This window comes from Adiantum capillus-veneris, chromosome 14 (genome assembly GCF_014529385.1).
Source record: "Adiantum capillus-veneris isolate H3 chromosome 14, ASM1452938v2, whole genome shotgun sequence".
Classification (NCBI taxonomy): Eukaryota; Viridiplantae; Streptophyta; class Polypodiopsida; order Polypodiales; family Pteridaceae; genus Adiantum; species Adiantum capillus-veneris.
In genome coordinates, this window is record NC_140944.1 from 131,993,615 (window position 1) to 132,015,586 (window position 21,972).

Genomic DNA, 21,972 nt, shown 5'->3' on the forward strand with positions numbered 1-21,972 from the left:
AAGAGGCCATATTTTGCAAGAGCCATGATGTGCCTTTACCTTGGTTTTTTTGCTAAGTCTTCCTTTGTAGTTTATACATGGATTAGATAGCCATCAATTGCACTACACAAACTAGGTGCATACAACATCCTCACTCCCAACACGAAAGCTTTCTATCGTCCCCTCTTGCATACTCACCCTATGCTTCATCAATACTTGTCTTGTCCCCAGTAGCATCTTCAACTTTGTTAACTTTGTAAAGCAGGCCATTGTGACTCTTCACATTGTTTTTCTCTGAAAATTTAGAGACCTACTTGTATATTTGACTATTACAACACGATCGAGAAAGCCTTTTATTTGTATTCCCTAATATTCCTGGGACGCTAAACTTGTGCTTTTCCCCTATAGACTTATAAAACCTCCTAAACTTTTGATGTCCCAGGTTTGAATTTCAAATGTTGTGGATGGAACAACACTAGGGTCTTTTAGAGAGTGTCTGAAGCACACATTTAGTTGACCGCGACCAAGGCTTTTTTATACTGACGTGGCTACGTTGAAGCCATAGGAGCGAGGAGCGTACTCATCGTAGGAGCGTTTCCATGGCCATTTCCTCCTGTCTCTTCACTGGTAAGCATTGCTCTATTGCTTAATAATTTGGAGAGAGACTGGGAGAGAGCAACAGGGAGAAGGTTATGGTGCACTGACGTACAGCAGCTTTTTTCCTATTAATTGGGCCTCTTCTTGTACTTAAAGCCAACATATTTTATACATTTGCATTGGCTTGTGTCCCCTCAAGGCGTGTGACAAATGGAAGGTATTTCCTTGTGTGTGTGTGTGAGAGAGAGAGAGAGAGAGAGAGAGAGAGAGAGAGAGAGAGGTCCTTTGGATGCCAAAGCTGACCTAGAACTATAGGACAAATTAAATACATCCATATTACATTGCACTTTGGGCAGTATCCATATAGTTGGGCCTGACTACAAAGCCAACTGCCGTGAGTTGGAGAAAATGTTCTCTGTAAAAAGCCATCTTCGTGCCCGAATGTAGAGACAGAGAGAGAGAGAGAGAGAGAGAGAGAGAGAGAGAGAGACCTGAAGGATAGGGTGCTCCAAGTCATCAATAGGTTGAAGGTGTAATGCCTGAGAGAATGGAATTCCGGAACATGATGTTAACATGTAAGATAATGTAATATAGAACAAGGGTTTTCCAGAGAGAGAGAGAGAGAGAGAGAGAGAGAGAGAGAGAGAGAGAGAGAGAGAGTTATATTAACGTCTTCAAAAGGCCAAAATGACCTATGAGACCAATCTGTTACAAAATAGTGACCATGTCTGGGTACAAAAGAACTAGAACAAAGATACTACTACTAGAATCCATCCTCATCTGCACTCTGGATGTCGAGAGAGTATGGCTCGAATCCTCCGTTGTAGTCTCCGTCGATGCTGTGTAGCCCCTCTCCTCAATCGTGGCCGTGTGGATCTCCGTAGCTCTAGTGCTCGGTAAATGGTAGTGGTCGAATGAGTGTGGTCTGAGCTCTGTAGTGATGGCTGCTCTTCTGGCTGTCCCATATCTAGTGAAAGGAATTTGTAATCTGTCTTTGGGACTCTCTCCCTCTATCTCTCCCCAGTAAAGTGTCTCTATATCTGTGTAACTCAAGTAGATATAGCCCAAGACATCTCTGATCCTCATAACTCATGACCTTAGAGAAAGGACCGAAACACTCTCTGAATAAGTAGTGGAAACGGCCCCGTATCTCATAGTACACTGTGCAATGACAGATGTAATGTAGCTCTGTCTCTGGCTCTAGCTGGCATAAGTGGCATATCTTGGTGTCTACTTGTATCCCTCTGAATCTAGCAGTCTCAATCTCCAGCTGATGTGAGGATTTGCGTATCTGACGAATGATACACCGCAAACCATGAGACATGTGTGTCCATGTAGCTGGGTCGAATCACAAACCCATCTCCTGTGAGGTGGAGAAGATGCTCTTTATAGAAAGCCATCTTCGTGCCCAACTCGTGTGGCGGCTCTATCCAAGTCCTCTTGGTATCCAACTGGATCAGGTCCTGACGAATGAGTTTAGTAATCTCCACCTGTGTAAGAGACATCAAGGGTGCCTGAAGAGAGTACTGGAAAGGGGGCAGCCTGGGCAGCCTGTACATGGTTAAGTATCAAAGGGCCATAACTTTGTCCGAGGTTCCTGGAACTGAACCTGCGAACACATCCTCTCTAAGCCTCCCAAGGCCGCAAAAGATCTAGTCAGTCTAGTCTCTGCTGCTCTCCCCAAAGAAAACCTTAGCCCATTGAAGACAACCCCAAGGTACATGTATGCATCTGTATACTCTACAATTTCCTTACCATATGTGAAAGTCGGTGCTGATCTCCTGTTCCACTTTGATGTGGTGTTAGACACCATAACCTTGGTTTTACCAAGGTTTACAGACAATCCACTACCCTCTGCAAAACTGTGTAATGCATCCAACTGTCGCTGCATATCCTCTGGTGAGTCAGAGATCAACACAATATCATCAGCATATAACAACAATGGGATTCACGTCCCGGCCAGCTGGGCACCTCTATCACCCTCTCTGTCGATGTAATCAGACACCTCATCAACATACATACCAAATAGAGTAGGAGACAATGGGCAACCTTGTTTCACCCCAACGGTGAAGTGAACTATATCAGATATCCCTCCTGGAGTGCGTACATGTCCCATCACTGATCTGTATAGAGCCATAATCCCCCAAATCAACACAATGGGCACCCCCATCGCATGCAGTCTGCGCATCAATCAAGCTCTCGGTACCATGTCAAATGCTTTGCGGAAGTCCACAAGCTACAATAAATCTGTCTCCCATGTGACCTACCCTCCTCAATGATGGCTCTGAGTGTTAGAACATGATCAAGAGTGGAGAAACCCCTCCTGAAACCGGCCTGGCCCTTTGCTCGTACACCCTCACCCTCTGCCCAATTACTCAATTGCTGCTGAAGAATGGATGCATACAACCGTGCCTATGTGTGCCCAACCGTAGTAGTGCGGTAATTCCTAGGCTCTGTAGGATCACCTGCTTTGAAGATAGGCACAATAGTAGACGACCTCCAAGTCTCAAGTAACCCCTCACACATGGCACGATTGAACAACACTGCAAGAACCTCTACCAGCATAACTCTAGCATGTATAAAGTGCTCTGCTACTAGACCATCATGATCATACGCCCTGCTGGTCCTCATCCTGTCAATGGCTCTCTTTACTGTCTCAGTGGTAAAGTACGTGTTGGTAGGTGGACATGGCTCTGTAGGATCTGGAAGGGGGTCCCGTGCAAGAACCGTATATAACAATGACGCATACTAGCCCCACACATTAGGAGAAGTAATCACTGGGGGAGGGGAGTGCTCATGAAAGAATCGCCATGCCTCTCCTGAGTCTCTGCTCAAGAATACCTGATACAAGTCTCGCTCCATCTGGGCCAAGTAAGCTCGTTATTTCCATCGCACAAGGTGCCGGGAAGCAATCCGAGATTGTCTGTAAGTGATGACTTTTAAGAAGATCCCTCTGAAGCTGGTCTCTCGTCTCTTTGCACTCCTCATCATACCAACTATTCTGGGGCATGCTCCCAGAATGTCGCCTCCGACTCGGCTGAGTGTGTGGGTATGTCTCTGATGCTGCACCATGCAGTATCTCAGTCAGTCAAGTGGTACACTCCTTCACCGAGAGACCAGGATTAGCTGTGCATAGATGGCTATAGATCTCCTCTGTATAAACCGAGTCGGTCTCTAGTGTAAATGAAACAGACAATGTCAAAAGAGCATGATCCACTGCTACGCCCACTGGTCTGGCTCCCACTATGAAATCCTGAATACAAGGAATAAAGCTCGGTTGTGCCATAACATAGTCCACTGTATTGGCGTCGTGTCTGTGTGGAAAGTATTTGACACCGGCTGCTCCAAGAAATCGTTGTAAGCCATTAAGTAAGGCTAACCCATGTGTAGTCGTCATCTCCGTGAGATATCTCCCATACTCCGTCTGCTCTCTTCACATCCAGCTCTCTAAGCATCTTATCTGAAGTGTCGTAGAAGATTGTCTGAGAGTTGCCCATTCGGGCATTGAAGTCCCCTAGGAGGATGATATCACCATCCCTAGAAAACTCCCATTCATCATCATCTAGTATAGAGAAAGACGACTGTCCTCTGGATGCAGCATATACTGACGTACTGGGGGGGAAGTAACATATGGCAATGTATAGAAATCGGCATGTGTCAGCTCTCAACCTAACGCACATGTATCTAGCATGATCATCTCTCCATACAATATGTAGTAGTGGCTGTAACTCCTCTCTAAATAGCACTGCTACTCCTCCTGAACCTCTACTTATATGCTTAGATCTCGCGACTGTCCTGTGGGTTGTTTCCCATCTGTATCCCACCACATGTGGCATAAGCTGTCTAGGGGCCTTATGAGTTTCTAAGAAGAAAACAATGTCCCTGTCTTTGAAACTGTCCTCAAAGGCACCAATGTCCAACCCCATAGATCCATTACAATTCCAGGTAGCCATCTTCAATGTGGTCTCATAGGTCTCACACCGTCATGTAGAGCGCCGCCTTACAATCACCACCCGACCATCTTTGTAAAAGGCAATCTTTCCCTTCTCCCTTGCCGCCGTAATCTCTGGCATTACCTCTCTTATATGCGCAAGCTGTGAGAGAGTGAGATCATCACCGAGGAAATTACCTGTCTTCTTGAAAGTTGAGAGTAGGCCTCTTTCTCAAGAATTCCTTCTTCTCTTCCAAGGAGGGGAAACGTAGTATGAGAGAACTCCCTTTTGAAGATTCTCCCGGGCCATCACTCTTCTTGCCCACTCTCCATGCCTTTGTGTGAGAAGGCTTGTCCACCCCCATCATGGATGTGAGGCTTGTTACCTCCTTTTCCGCATTGTTTATGTCCTTGAGTCCGGTTTCCCTCACATTTAGAGCCCGCATCCTCCTCCTTTGTTCCTCTTCGAGGGTCATGTTAATAAGAGGGTGTACAAGGAGCTTCCTTACCTTTCCCTTTCTTGGCAACCTCAATCCATTTTCGGCCTCTTCTACTTTCTTTTGTGTTGCGGAGATGACCGCGGCCCATGACTTCTTCTCCTCATCTTCCTTGATAACCTGTATTTCTTCTCTCATGGTATTCAATTCTTCCATTATGGATGGATGAATTTCGCCTTCTTCAAGCCGCCCACTTATTCCTTGTAGATTTCAGATGATGGAATCTTGAATGACCACTTTCTCCTCGAGTGAAGCAATCCTCCTACGCATGCCATCTCTTTCTTCGGTCCATTTTTGTAGAATAGTGCTCCTCTCCTTCCTCCACTCTTCTACTTCGTATCTCCATTCTCTCATTTCCTTCTCTATTGCCAACATCCTCTTCCCTGCTCGCATGAGAGAGGCTTTGTGGGCGGCCGGTGATGGATGCGTCTTCTTACACGTGGGGAAAGCCGTTGGTACTTCTCCGATGCTTCCCATGAGAGAGAGAGAGAGAGAGAGAGAGAGAGAGAGAGAGAGAGAGAGAGAGAGGAAGAAGAAGAAGAGGAGAATTTCAACGTCGTAGGAAACTATCCCAAGAGACCTTATAGATCTATCCGATGAGGAGAGTTGAACTCAAGACCTGTTATTCAAGATGGAAATGGCATAACCAATCAACCACACTTGGGTGATAGAAAGGTTATACCATTTTCCTCTTCTTTTATTAGCACACACACCCACACCCACACACACACTTGAGAAGAAGAGGATTTTAACGTGGTAGGAAACTATTTCAAGAGACCTTAAGATCTATCCGACGAGGAGAGTTGAACTCAAGACCTGTTATTCAAGAGGGAAATGGCATAACCAATCTACCACACTTGGGTGATAGAAAGGTTATACCATTTTCCGCTTCCTATTAGCAGATCTTAAAGATCTATCTGACGAGGGGAGTTGAACTCAAGATCTGTTATTTAAGAGGGAAATGGCATAACCAATCTACCACACTTGGGTGATAGAAAGGTTATACCATTTTCCTCTTCTTATTAGCGCACACACTCTTTTTTTTTGTTGTAAATCTGCTTTGATTAACATACAAGTGGGAAACCTCAAAGCGAGGAAAACCCACAAAAAGGATCAAACAATGGGAAACCTCAAGGCGAGGAAAACCCATAGAAAGTATTACAAAACTGTAACTTAGAAATAGTCAAAATAGAGCTGGTAATGGCTAACAGGGAGCTCGTCCAAGTCATAGGCAACTTGAAGAGACTGTCTGATGAGCGCGTGGCGGTTTGTGCAAGTGATAGAGCACGCGAAGATGTGCAGGCCTTGAGGCTTGAAGCGGAGGCACTGTGCTGCAGAAGGGAAGCGCTAGCAGAACAAAGAGGAAGAGAGAGAGAGCTCACGTTTTTGGGGAAAACTCAAATAAGTGAGTTTTGGGTTTTCCCACTTTTATTATAAGTGACCTTTAAAAAATGTGTCTAGGTTCAATATGAACCTGGACAAAGTATAAAAATGTACAGAAAAGGGTTATACAGGCCTTTAACCCAACAACCTCCCACTTAAAGGCATAAATGTCGCTTTTAAGTTAACCAACTCCCACCAGCTGTATGCATTGCTCATGTTGAGCCTTAGCAAGACCCTTGGTGAGAACATCTGCAAGGTTATCGTGTGTATGGATCTTAGTTAAGCTGACTAGACCATCCTCCACTACCTGTCGTATGAAGTGGTACTGCATATCTATGTGTTTGATACGCGCATGAAACATAGCATTTTTGGCTAAATAGATAGCACTCTGGCTATCACAACCCAACATGAGTGTATGAGCAAGCATGCCAAGTTCTTTTGCAAGTCTGCCCAACCAAATGGCCTCTTTTGAAGCCTCTGTGGTTGAAATATATTCAGCCTCAATAGTACTCAATGCCACAATTTTCTGTAACCTAGAGCATCAAGAGACTGCACCACCAACAATGGCAAATACATATCCAATGGTAGATTTCCTGGTATCCATGTCACCTGCCATGTCTGCATCACAATATCCCTGCAACTTTAAATCACTTTTGCCATAACAGATACACTTTGATTGTGTACCTTTCAAATATCTCAGAATGCATTTGACAGCTTCCCAATGCGCTTTGCCAGGATTCGACATGTATCGACTAACAACTCCCACTGCATAAGCAATGTCGGGACGAGTGGCAACCATAGCATACATAAGAGAACCACAAGCTGATGCATAAGGGATTCCCTTCATTGCTTTCAATGCCACCTCATCCTTTGGGCAATCTGCTTTGCCAAGCTTAATGTATGGAGGTAAAGGTACTCCAAGAGGCTTAGCATCAGCCATATTAAACCTATCAAGTACTTTTGCAATGTACCTTTCTTGAGATAAAAACAACAATTTCAGCTTTCTATCTCTTTTAATACGCATGCCCAAAATATGCTCTGCATCACCCAAATCCTTCATAGCAAATGTTGAATTTAGCTTACGTTTCAGAGCATCAAGACTAATCTTATGTTTCCCGGCAAGCAGCATGTCATCAACATAGAGAACAAGTATGATGGGACTACCATCTTCATCCATTTTTGTATACAAACAATGATCTGCATGGCTGCGTTTAAAGCCTTGAGACAGCATAAAAGTGTCAAACTTCTTATACCACTACCATGATGATTGTTTCAAACCATACAGAGCCCTTTTCAGTTTGCATACAAGTTCCTCACGTGTAGGAACTACAAAACCTTCAGGTTGTTCCATGTATATGTCCTCTTCAATGTCATCGTGCAAAAACACTGTCTTCACATCCATTTGATTCAATTCCAAATCAAGCACCGCAACGAGAGCAAAAAGGACACGTAAAGTTGTAAGCTTTACAATGGGAGAAAAGATTTCTTGAAAATCAATTCCTTCTTTCTGTGCATATCCTTTTGCAACCAATCTTGCCTTGTACTTGGGTTTTTCATCCACAATCTTAATCTTGTATATCCATTTGTTAGGAAGAGCCTTTCTCCCTTTAGGCAATGGCACAAGATCCCAAGTATCATTTGCATACAAGGATTTCATTTCCTCTTGCATTGCAAGCTCCCACTTACTGCTTGACTCACATGTCTTTGCCTCTTTATACGTAAGAGGCTCTCTCTTATCTGTCAACATAATGTAATGTAAATCTACTCACAGTCCGTCTTGGACGAGTAGACCACCTCACCCAATGATCCACATTATCCGGTAATGGGTCTACATCAGGTGGCATAATAAAATCATCAACAATGGGCTGCTGTACATCATTTTCAGCACCATTTCAGCATTGTTTCGTGGCTGCAAATGCCCTTCCAGGAGCCTCAATTTGCTGTCCAACATCATTTGGCTCAAACACCACTGGATCATCTACATTTTCAGCCATATGTGGTGCATCCTGAGGGTCAAAAATAGGCCTAACAGGTGGCTGGTCATGCTGAAATTCGACCCTTTTATGGTCATGCTTTGAGGCACAATTGTTTTGAAGCAGCCTTGCCTCATTAAAAACAACATCCCGGCTGCCTACAACCCTTTTGAGCTGAGGTAACCAAATTTTGTAACCCATTTCGCCTTCTTCACCGTATCCCATGAAAAGGCCTTTAATGGATTTGGCATCTAGTTTACTCCTCAACTCGGGTCTGACATGCACAAAAGCCTCGCAACCAAAAATGCGTAAGTGATCATATGAAGCAGGCTTGCCAGACCAAACCTCTTCAGGGATGTCACCTTTCAAAGACATGTGAGGGGATCGATTGCATATACGCACTGCAGTTTTCAAAGCTTCTCCCCAAAATCCATGAGAGAGATTAGCTGTGGATAGCATGCATATGACCCTCTCACAAAGTGTCCTATTGAATCTTTCAGCCACACCATTAGAAGAGGGGCTGTATGGCACAGTAAGCTCCCTCTTAATGCCCAAATTTTCACAAAATTTGTTAAATTCAGCACTTGTGAACTCCCTTCCATTGTCCGTACACAAGCATTTTAGCTTTCTACCTGTTTGGGTGGTCACAAATGCATGAAATCTCTTAAACGTAGCAAAGGCTTCATCCTTAGATTTAAGCAAATAAACCCAAATTTTTCTAGAATGATCATCAACAAAGGAGACGAAATAGCATGCACCTCCCATAGATTTAGTAGGCATGCTACATACATTAGAATGTACAAGATCAAGCACACAAGATTTACGAGAGACACCAGAGTAATAAGAACGCTTTACTTGCTTGCCATATTGACATTCATTACAAAAGTCAAGCTTTGTGCCTTTAGCATCAAGCTTGTTCAAAGAAAGTTTAGAAAGGCACTTTTGGCTCATATGGCCAAGCCTCTTGTGCCACAACTCCATGTGAGAGTTAATTTCAACCAATGCAATAAACTTGCTCAACACGGCCTTTCCATGCATGCAGTAAAGTGTCCCTTTCTTTGTGCCCTTTACAATCAGCCTTGAGCCTTTAGTCATTTTCCATGATCCTCTCTCAAACAAGATGCTGTAACCATGCATATCCATCTGACCAACAGAAAGCAGACTCTTCTTGAAGCACTGGAATCAACGATCCAAGTCTGGGATAATGCATCGTTGACAGTCAACAAAGCATCAATAAGATCACTCTTGGTAATCTGCATGTCCTGTGAATGAACATTAAGAGAGGCATCAATGTCATAAGCATCATCATCTGACAAAGTGGCACACAAGATGTCCTCTATATCTGACAGCTCCTCAATCACAACACTAGAAGCCACATTGGCCTTCTCTTTGTCCTTTGAGCTATCCTGTGCATCTGTCTTGACTTCCTTCTTCTCTTTCTTTTTGTCTCCGCCATTCTTTTTCCGTTCTAACTCGGCTTTGTAGTACCTGCAATCGGTTTCTTGTGACCTTTCTTGCCACACTGATAGCAAGTCACATCACCCTTGCCTTTGCTGCCATTTCCCCTTTCCTTACTCTTACTCTTACTCCTTTGTGCATAGGCATTCTTCTTTTCTGTCCTATCTCTAACCAGGTTGGCAGAGCTGCCTCCCTCCACTTGCTTTCCTCCTAATTTCCTCATTCAAGATAGAGCGTCAAATTGGGGTTATTGGACAATGAAACCACCAATGATTCCCATGACTCAGGTAAGGTCATAAGCAAGAAGATAGCTTTCAGCTTATCATCAAAAAGGGGGCAAGCCTGAATCTGTAACTGTGACAAACTTGCGAACAACGACAAGTGCTCTGCAGCGCTCTTGGACTCATCTAGTTGCATGCCAACAAGTTTTCGCATCAAATGCGCTTGGTTGATAGGTGTTGTATTCTCATACATTCCCTTCAACTTCTCCCACACATCAAAAGCACTTGTGAGACCTTTCACATCAATGACTGTCTCATCGGTCATGGCCATTTTAATGTATGTAACAGCCTTCCTGTTCAGGCTAACCCATGCTTCATCCGTCATGTTTTGCGGCTTTACCTGTTCAAGTGTCCCTTCACAATCCTTAAGAAATAGGATTCCCTGGATCTTGTCTTTCCAAAGGTCAAAACCGGTTCCATCGAACCTCCTTATCTCGAAGAGATTCTTCACATCTGAAGAAGATGAGGCCATAGTTGCACGAATAAGAGGGCTAATACGTTGAATTTTTTGGCAAAATGCACAAAAATCGGAGTATAGCCTCACAGAGATGTGCACTACAGCTCCAAATGGTTGCAGGAGCAATTTGGGGCAAAATAGGTCGACTTGGACACAAAAAACAATTTTTGAAATTTATGCGTAGGAAATTTCAGCGAGCGAATTTGTGCTCAGAAACAACAATTTTAGTTGTTTTTAGCCTCACAGAACATACATAAGGTTAATACACAGCCCTTAGAAGCACGTAAGAGCAAAAGCCCCAATTTATAGCATCAAATTGCATGAAATTGAGCCACAAATGGTCATACATAGCCAAACTTTGTCAAACGTGTGTAGATTGCTTCAATTTTTACTTTCCCCAATGTAGTCGCATAAAAAAAACACTTGCAAAAACCTGCATAAATCTGAAATTTTCTGAAAACATCTGTTTTAGGACCAGTTTTTCGGCAATTTCAATGTTTTCGGGTAGCGGGGACTTAGCAAAAGTGTTCCCACACCTTAATACATAATTTGCTAAACCTATATTTTGATGTCATAACCTGTCATTTGCTGATTTTGACCTAATTTCAGCCTGTTTTAGGTCAATTTGACTTGCCGAGAGCTCTCTGGTGTCCGGGGACGAGTCCTTTGGTGATGAAATTGCAAAATCTCGCGTGAAAGTTGACCTCCTTGGCTGAAAATCAGCGTTTGCAAGTTTGGGAGCAAACCCTAATTGGGCTTTGATACGAGTTGATGAGCGCGCGGCGGTGTGTGCAAGTGATAGAGCACGTGAAGATGTGTAGGCCTTGAGGCTTGAAGTGGAGGCACTGTGCTGCAGAAGGAAAGCGCTAGCAGAACGAAGAGGAAGAGAGAGAGAGAGAGCTCACGTTTTTGGGGAAAACTCAAATAAGTGAGTTTTGGGTTTTCCCACTTTTATTATAAGTGACCTTTAAAAAATGTGTCCAGGTTCAATATGAACCTGGACAAAGTATAAAAATGTACAAAAAGGGGTTATTTAGGCCTTTAAGCCAACACTGTCTAAGAGATATCTTCAAGAAAGAAACATATTCCACTTGAATCTGCTGAAACATGAGTCCGCCACCAAGTAACACTCTTATTCATATTGTTATAGTGTTCTTGGATCCAAGAAGATGACTGCAAGTGATAGTACACTTTCTTTACAGATATTGAACCAATTGAAGAACCAACGTAGAGCCAATCACAAATTCTATTGTCTTCAACTAGCGGCGGAATGGGAGATATAGAATCGACCAACTCCTTAATGGTGTCCCACATGCGCCTGTAGTGTGACTCAAGTCCAAAGGTAAGAGCAGCCTGTTTGAACGAGAGCACCCGTCCTTCAACGTCTATCACATCAGCTATCCTGTCAATACCTTTGTGGGAGAGAAAGTAAGCCTATCTAGGAGAGCGTTGAACAAGAGTCTGAGCAAAAACTCTGCTCCAATGCAAACTTTCCAATCGAAGTGAATTTCCACAGGTGTCATCTCTACCATTCCACAACAATTCCTTTGTTACCAACTTCCAATCTGCCACTAGATTGGAAGCAAAGGGACATCCTGGAATTGTAGCCTCAACTTTACCAAAAACCACATCCCAATACGACGGTTGCCAATGGCCGAAGGTCGGCATGGAAACGGCATGAGAGCACAAAAACGTAAGCATCTGCGTCCAAGGCTGTTTTTGCTCAACCAACACTAACAACAAAGTAGCCTTCCTTGCTGTAACATGAGAACACAGCTGAAAGATATTCAAACCACCATAACATTTTGGAGTACAAAGCTTATCCATCACAAGCCTTTTTTGTGAGAGGAAGTGGACCAGAAATGCTCCAGAATTCGAGACATGAAATCCCGAAGACGACAAGGTGGCCAATGCAATAAAGGCAGGAAAAGTTGCATGTATGCCACCAAAATAGACTACACTATTCTGAGTCTTACATGGAGTGGCCAGGTAGATAATTTCCAATAATGCAATTTAGGCCTCAATTTATTCTTAACCCATTGCTACAAATTCGCATTGTTAACCGACCAGGCCAACGGATAACCAAGGTGCTTTACAATTTGATTAGGCTTCACTATCTTGCCTGGCCATAACATAGCATGCCAATCCATTTAATGCAAGGGCAACAATTTAGATTTTCGAAAATTCACTTGTAGACCTGCACCCATAAATACGTAGTGCTTCCATGACACAACGAACATCCTCAAGTTGTTTTCTAGGCCAGAACATGGAGTCATCCGTATACGCTTGTGTCACAAAATGATCATGAGTTGGCAGTTGCAATCCATGCAGCCGACCAGATGCTGTCAAGGAGTCCAGATACAACAGCAGAGGATGTGTCGCGATAGCATACATGGCACTCAAAGGACATCCTTGCCTGACCGATCGACCAAGATCCCTTAACCGAGTCAGCTCATCATCAAGAATTCCGACAGATTGACTGTTCTCATAAAGAAAATAAACTACCTGACGCATAATGGGCTCAAAGGCCAAAGCTGTCACGATTTGAGCAATTAAGTCCCATTGAACAATGTCAAATGCTTTCTCTATATCAATCTGCATGATAAGCACATCTTGACCTGTGTATTTTGCATACTCAATTCCAATAAAAGCGTTAGCGATATTATCCATAATTTGCCTGTGAGGAATAAATCCAGACTGAGCCGGATGTATGCCGGAGAACAATTACTCAGCAACACGAGTAGCTATCATTTTCGATAACAATTTGTAAATCACCGGCATAAGCGCTATTGGACGCCAATGCGAGAAGTATTCACATAATGCTTGTTTAGGCAACAGTTTCACCAGACCACCTTTCCACGATTGCTGTAAAGATTGCGTGGTCAATGCATGATTTATCATGAAAAGGAGAGGCTGCTTAAGGAATTCTGAAAAGCGACGGAAAAATTCAACTGTAAGCCCGTCCCAACCAGGCGATTTCCAACGACCAAGATGCAACAGACTGTCGTGCAATTCGTCCTAAGTAAAACTAACCTCAAGGGTAGCCAGATCATTCATCATTCATTGTCAATATAGGATGTACATAAGACAACATTAATTGCCTGGCTTGCGAAACCTTAGTCGAGGGAGCCTCGGGCTTGGCAAAAACTCGTTGAAAATGATCCACCATTGAGTGTGCCAATTGACCTTTCTTGGTCGTCCATTGCCCAACCTCGTCTTTAACCCTTTTGATAGAGGCAGATGTCCTCGAATGATGCAAATGCATAAAGAATTGTTTCGATGAACAATCATTCGAGGCAAATGTCCTCGAATGATGCAAATGCTTAAAGAATTGTTTCGATGAACAACCTTTATCCATAAAAGCGTGTTGCCTAGATATAATTTTCCATTTTTCAAGTTTTCTCTTATCATTATGCATCATCGAAGTTTTAGCTACGCATAATTCCTCTTGTTCTGAATCAATAAGCCTTCTACTACTGCAAGACTTCCCAAGGCTTGGCAAGTCTCCTTATCTTCCTGCACTTTATTTCTCAATTGGTACATGTACCACGAACCATAATCCTTTATGGTTGCCTGGATGCGCATGACAAAACGATACCGGGCCACATCCACATCAATAAACATATGAGAGACAAGTGGAGGAATCACTGCTTCAATCAAAGTTTGAAATGCTCTATGTGAAAGATACACATTATTAATATGCAACAACCGCTTTCGAAGGAGCGGGAAATCTGCATCCAATGCCTCAAAATAGACCCAGAGCCAAAGAGGAAAATGATCAGATAAGGTGAGAGAACGATCAATCCTCATATCATATGCAAACATATCATATTGCGGAGTGTCCAGTACATACCAGCGATCCAATCGTGCTCTATATCCAAAGTGAGCATTATGAGTAAATGTATAACCCCGCTCTGAAGAGTGCGTGCTGGCCCATAGATCCAAGACACCCGTATCACTGACCATGGCATCCCAAGAAGAGCATTCAAAGCTCAACATATGCGAATGACCAGTTGTGTTGTCCGTGTTTGCAGGTGCATTATTAGAACCCCCGCACCAATAAGCACGTGAACGCCAGGGGTATTTAACCAACTCTTGCCACAAATGACTTCTTTGTGCTGAGGCAATTAAGAATAAATACCAGCAAATTCCAGAATATTCCCTTGGAAAAGACATTTGAACCACCATCCAACGCCCCGCTGGATCATTATGGGCTAAAACTGGCTACAGTTCATGACGCACCATCATCAAAACACCCGAGAAAGCACAAATACCAGCGTAAGCAATCCAGAATTCCGCATAATACGAAGATTGCCCTACAAAATCATGCTGATTATGCTCCTGTAACAGTGCTTTATTTGTATGTACAGAATGCCAAAGTAACTTCCACTTATCGTGGTTGCAGAGTCCACACACATTATACGTAAAGCATCTAAGAGGAGAATGCATCTGTACACTATTTACAAGGGAAGCACGAGGCACTATTCTCAAGGGGTATTGCCCATGGGCACATCCGCTTCCATACTAATAGTCAATAATGCGGACTCCATATGCGTTCCTTGGTGGGCATCCTGATGTAGAGGCAACGCCCCAGCTGTTGACCCAAGTAGAGCATCTTTATATGAGTGTACCACTTTGTCCCCCGCTTCAACCAGCGACTTGCGATTGTGAGATATAGATGTAGAAGGTCCACCACTTCTTGCATCCAAAGCAGGCACATAATTTCTTGAAACAGGAGAAACACGAGGCTTAGCTGGCTTCTTTGGAGTTTGCTAAGCATCAGTAGAGTCTGACATTTTGGCTTTACCTTCGGTATCCGCCTTTGCAGCAAGATGCACATTAGGCATGCTTTTATTTTGATCTTTCCCTTGTTTGGCCTGCATGCTTCCATTAGCATCCCCCATCTTTGGTCTCACAAACGAAGAGGAGGGAGAGGCAACATGGTTTCCAGATGCAGGAACAGTAGACGGTGGTAGTTTCAATAGAGATTCCTAGCATTCAGACTGCATATGGCCAAATTTTCCACTCCACAACTGAAACATGCACCTACAAATTTTCCCCATTTGAGTTTTAACGGCCTTTTGCCTACCATTGGATCACTGAAGTCCACCGTTATTCTTAACGGTGTCGGCTTATCCGTATCACACAACACACAAAATCTATTGGAATTAGTATCCAAATTTGGGGGGCATATCACTTTGCCCAGCCGAGCAGCCAGGAGAGGCAAGAAATGCTTCCAAGTTCGTGGAAATCCAACTATTTCCACCCAGACTGGACACCTATGTCGAATCAAGCTTTGATAGTCTTTAGTAAGCGCCCATGGAAATACATGTGTCATTTGCATATTGAAAAAAAGGAGACATTTCCAATAATTGCGAGCGAGCTTCCATGTCAGCCAGTAACACCTCATAAAAACCACGGGCACCAAAATACACTCCCTGGACAGCTTGTCTTTTCAACAAGAAATCAACCCATTGACCTACGTCTTGTGCCGAGGGCATCTTGTCAGGGAAAAACAAAATAACCGCATTCAACGCATACTGTGCCACCGGATCCATAAGCTGCTGAACCGAAATAACCACTTCAGTAGCTGGCTGCTGACCTTCCCAAGCATTCTGAGCATCAACAAAACCCTCAGACAAACATTCTTTGATGATACTCACAGCATCCATCGAGGAAAGATCCACTTGCTTCAAACACTTATATACAGCTTCTTCTGCCATATCCAATCAAGACTGCACTTGCTAGAACACACACCGGACTAGCACCCACTTTATATATTGTTTTTTTTAAAACTATCTAGGAAAGACTCTGCTGAGCACACCGACAAAAGAAACCTCGTACTGAGAGAATATACACACATACACCAACGGCTGCTCACACCAAAACCTGACAGAATGGCCGCGTGTAGGTGAAAACTGTTTTCAACCACCGGCGCGCTGAGAAGGGCCTGCGTAGTGTTGGAGTTGCGCAGGGCAGAGTCGCGTGACAAACAAGTGGCAGAAGAGATCACCTACACCCGAAACCAACCGTCACAGCCTTACACACACACACACACACACACACACACACCGAATTGACACAGTTGACATAAGGCAGCAGATTGTGTAGAGGCTGCAACAGGTCTTGCGAATTTTGACTGAGATTGCAGCACCTCGTGCAAGGTTCTGACAGCAGGTAATGGCAGGTTCTCACAGCTCTCGCTTGCTACAGTCCGGTGCAGTCATTGGTACGCAGGCAAAGGACGATTAGGGTAGAGCTGTGTAGGGCTGGGGACGCACGCGCAGGAGAGGAGCAACCACAAGTGCTCGTGCGATGGAGTGCTGGCAGAAAGAACGCGCGGCAAAGCAGAGCGATGGCAGGACTTCTCTCGCGACCTCTCTCACACCACATCGCACATACCCACCCACACACACACCCGAGAAGAAGAGAATTTTAATGTCGTAGGAAACTATCCCAAGTGACCTTAAACATCTATCCAACGAGGAGAGTTGAACTCAAGACATGTTATTCAAGAGGGAAATGGCATAACCAATCTACCACACTTGGGTGATAGAAAGGTTATACCATTTTCCAGAGAGAGAGAGAGAGAGAGAGAGAGAGAGAGAGAGAGAGAGAGAGAGAGAGAGAGAGAGAGAGAGAGAGAGAGAGAGAGAGAGAGAGAGAGAGAGAGAGAGAGAGATGAAATGAAATGAAATGTTACATTAACATCTTCAAAGGCCGAAGTGACCTACGAGACCCGAAAGTTACAATGTGGTGGATCTGATACAAAGCCTGAGTGGGCTAAGACAACACAATGTTTGTGTATCCTCAGAAAGAGTTAAATCATAGGAGATCCAACATCGATCGTTGGCAGATCTCATCAATCTTCTCCATGGTCAGTAGTCTGACTGGTCGTCGTGCATGTCGGGCCAAAATGATCCGAATCCTCTGATGCAGCCTCCGTCGATGCTGTGTAATCCTCCACAGTCGTGGGCATCTGGATCTCCCTCGATCGGTTGCTCGGTCGATCAGTGTGCTTTTGGTGCAAGGAGAATGTGGGCTTTGCTGTGGTAGTAGCTCCTCCGAAGGTCTAGTGTCTGCTGCTCTAAAGAAGTCTGTGATCCGTCTATGAGACTGGCTAGCCTCTCCTCTCATAGGCTCTCTCCGTGTCTGTGCAGCTCGAGCAAAAACAATCCCAGGCATCTCTAGTCCTCGTAGCCCATTACTCTACAGAGTGGATCAAAGCCCTCTCTAAACAGGCAGTGAAAGCGGCCTCGTATCTCATAGTAGACTGGGCAGTGGCATGTGTAGAGAGAGAGCGAGAAGGTACGAGATTACCCGATTTTGCAACTTTAACATGGGCCCCCCTTGCTTGAGCGCCCGGGATGACAACGGCCAAAACCAACAAGTGGCTATGGATAGCGGATCCACCATCCAGTTAGCGGCCTATGTATCGGCACAGTTCTCAAGGAACCCGACAAATTGTTTGGTTCGAGATTGTGAAGTCAAAAGAAAATGGACGAGTTTGCTAGAGGACAGCGGCAAAGGCAAGCTAGACAAGGATGGCCGTACCAGTACTAGTTAGCTGCCTTGGTACCCACGAGATATGACCACAGTTGTCATGAATGTGACTCGACGCTTGGTTTGGCTCGGGAGTTTGAAGCCAAAGGAAAAAGCAGGAATTCACAGATAGACAAGGATAAAGGCAAGCTGGACAAAGATTACGGTAATAAAGATTTTGACAGAGGAGATCGGCATGGCACACGTGGCGGCGGCCACTGTGGCTTCGACGTCAGATTTCTAGTCAAAGTGCAGAGAGGGGCAAGAAGTGCTCCCTGTAATTAATTTGGACCCATGTGTTAGAGTTCAAGTTATCGATGTTTGGACCCGTAGGTCGAAGTTCAATGCACATGCATCTGGAAGGGAATCAATCAGACGTTCTTAACACTATGGATGGGCGTGCCAATTCATTGTTGTTGGTTGGATCATGGACAGAATGTGTTCCACAGTTCATTATCTTGGAGTTTTATATTTTGTTCACGAATGGGGATTATTGGACGTAGTATGGTCTACAGTTCAAAGTTTCTACAAAGGCAACCGATGCTCCAGATGACATTATTATTAGGTACAAAGTTGAGGGTAGCAAAACTGAGGTGTATCCAGTATCGCGGCTGGTGCTGGGGTGTCCATGGTAGCTTCTACATCGGCTTGGTCTCACTATTGATGTCCGCTATGAGCTGCACAGAGGGTGTTTAGAGTTTTGGCATCTCAAGTGAACTACCCAATGTGATCCCATTATTTCTTTTGTCTTTTAGGTATTTACTTTACTTATTTGTCAAAGTTTGGGTAGGGCAATTTACTGAGGTTGCTATATAAGCAACCCCTTGCCTCCATTGTATACACAGTCTGCTTTTCATCGCCAAGGTTGATTGGCTCAAGAGATTCTCTCTCTCTCTCTCTCTCTCTCTCTCTCTCTCTCTCTCTCTCTCTCTCTCTCTCCTTGGTCTCTACGCTTTCGCATCGTCGACTTTGATAGGATACTCATCTAGACTCTAGTTAGGGCCGCGACCACGAGAGGGGGGGGGGGGGGGGGCAGCTAGCGTGGCTCGAATAATCTCATGTGGCACTGAGGCTTTAGCCCAAATCATCCGAGAGATCATAGAGACTAGAGGCCTCTCCATACATTTTCATCCATCAGTGCTACTAGATGTGCCATGGTGGTCCACCGAGGGTTCCCAAATCTGAACCCCATAAAGCATAGCGGAAGCCATTAGAGTGTCAAGTTTGCTCACGGTTCTTGAAACTGGAGTGCGAACGCATCTTCTCCAATCCTCTCAAGGATGCATAAGCTCTCGTCAATCTAGTTTATGCTGCTCTCAATGAAAACACCAGTCCATTGAAGACTACCCAAAGGTAGGTGTATGCATCTGTATACTCCATCGTGTCCTCGCCATATTTAAAAGTGGGTGCCTAACCCAGTGTGGTGTGTTGTTAAACACCACAACCTTGGTTTTTCCCCAGGTTAACAGACAATCCACTATCGTGGGCAAATGTGTACAAAGCATCTAAATGACGTTGCGTCTCCTTCGGGGAGTCTGAAACCAACACGATATCATCAGCATATAACAAAAGTGGGATCCATGTCCCTGCCAACTGTGCTCCTCTATCACCATCCCTCTCAATGTAGTTAGCAACCTCATCCACATACATGCTAAATAGTGTAGGAGAGCCTTGTTTCACCCTAATAGTGGAGTGAAGCAAATAAGAAATCCCCCATGGAGTGCGTACATGCCCAACTACTGATTTATGTAGAGCCATGATCCCCCATATCAACTCTTTGGGTACCCCAATCTTCTGTAGTCTGCGCATCAATCTAGCTCTAGGCTTTGCGGAAATCCACAAAGCAACAATAGAGCCGTCTCCCTCGTGATCTCCCCTCCTCAATAATGGCTTTGAGTGTCAGAATATGATCAAGAGTAGAGAAACCTCTCCTGAAACCCACCTGTCCTTCTGCCCGTACCCTCTCTCTTTGCCCATCTACTCAACTGCTGCTCAAGGATGGATGCGTGCAACCGTGCCAATGTGTGTCCAATCATAATAGTGCGGTAGTTCCTAGGCTCCATAGGATCCCCCGACTTGAATATAGGTACGATAGTGGACAAACTCTAGGTATCAAGTAGGCCCCCACACATGGCGATTGAACATCACTGCTAGAAGCTCTACAAGGTGGTCTTTGGCATGTATAAAATGCTCTGCTACCAGGCCATTGTGATCATATGCTCTTCGGGTCTTCATCCTGTCAATGGCTTTCTTTACTATCTCGGCGGTAAAGAAAGCACGTGTGTGGGCATGGCTCTGGTGGATCTGGAAGAGGTGGCTGCCCCGAGACTGTGTAGAGGGATGATGCATACTGACCCCATACCTCGTAGAAGTGATGACCGGTGGGAGAGAGTGCTCATGGAAGAGTCGCCATGCCTCGCCTGAATCCTGGCTCAAAAACAATTGATATAAATCTTCTTCCGTCGTACCAAATGCCGAGAAACAATCCGTGACTGCCTGTGAGTAATGACTCCTAGAAGTACCTCCCTTTGAAGTCGGGCTCTGGTCTCTCTGCACTCCTCATCATACCAACTATTTTGGGGTATGCTCCCAGAACGTCGTCGGTGTGTGGGTATGCCTCTGCTGCTTCATCTTGTAGTGTCTCTGCCAATAAATAAGTGAGCTCCCCTAGAGGTCTCCCCGGATCGTGCATAAGCGTCTGTAGATGGACAAAATCAGTCTCCGAAGTAAAAGTGTATTGGGTATGCGTAGATGTATGTGCCAGTCTAGCTGTGCTGACTGATATCAGACGGTAAACATGAGGAGAGCATGATCTACTGCTACCCCAATAGGCATGGACCCAACCGTAAAGTCCCGTATAGAGGGTATGAAACTGGGTTGAGCCAAAACATAATCCACTGTGCTAGCCCCATGTCTATGAGGGAAACAAGTGAACCCACTTGACACTAGAAATTTCTGAGGCCATTCAAGATGGCCAGTCCATGTGCAGTCCTCAAATCTGTCAGATATCCCCCATGTCCAGTGTGCTCTTCATCTTGGGAACACCTTGCCAATCCCATATCACCGACATCCCCATATAGAGGGTATGAAACTGGGCTAAGCCAAAACATAATCCACTGTGCTAGCCCCATGTCTATGTGGGAAACAAGTGAACCCACTCGACGCTGGAAATCTGTGAGGCCATTCAAGATGGCCAATCCATGTGCAGTCCCCAAATCTGTCAGATATCCCCCATATCCAATGTGCTCTTCATCCTGCGAACACCTGGCCAATCCCATATCATTGACATCCAATTCTCTCAACTTTTCCTCTGAGGTATTGTAGATAGCTGTCTGAGATTGGCCCATCCTTGCATTAAAGTCTCCCAAAAGAATGACATCTCCATCCCTAGAGAAATTCCATGTAGGGTGACTGTCCTCTGGGCGATGCATAATGAGATGTGCTGGGGGCAAAATAGCATATTGCAATGTAGCCTTATCATCCAATTTTTTGCACTGCGTTTGTGGCACCAAAGCATAAGCCAAACAACCAAAAACGCGCATGTGCTCAATAGAAGGCTTTCTATCATGCCATGCTTCATAAGGAGTCATAGACTGCAAAGCTTTCGTAGGACACCTGTTAAGTACATAAGTGGTACACATGATGGCCTCAAGCCAAAACGAATGCGGCAAAGCTTGACTTTTGACCATACATCGTGCCATTTCCGTAAGTGACCTGTTTTTCCTCTCAGCATTTTCCTGAGGTGTATACGTCACTGTACATTGGTGTTTTATCCCACGACTAGCCAGAAATGCATTAAACTCATGAGACATATGTTCCTCCCCTCGATCGGAATGGAGGGTTTCCATTGAGACATTTTCAGCCATAGCCAAAA

The 21,972-nt window shown here is 44.6% G+C and overlaps 1 protein-coding gene across 2 annotated transcripts in view; it reads left to right on the plus strand.

Moving 5' to 3' along the window:
• The first annotated feature begins 455 nt into the window (after positions 1-455).
• NDC1 (NAD(P)H dehydrogenase C1) overlaps positions 456-21,972 on the plus strand; it is a 73,928-nt gene continuing 52,411 nt past the window's right edge. Inside the window, exon 1 of one of the 2 annotated variants that reach the window (XM_086529059.1) lies at positions 456-606. In XM_086529059.1, coding sequence (XP_086385185.1) covers positions 579-606 — 28 coding nt within the window. In that variant the 5' untranslated portion in view covers positions 456-578. Of the gene's footprint in view, positions 607-635; positions 794-21,972 lie in introns of those variants that run through there. The other variant, XM_086529060.1, reaches the window with a different exon arrangement.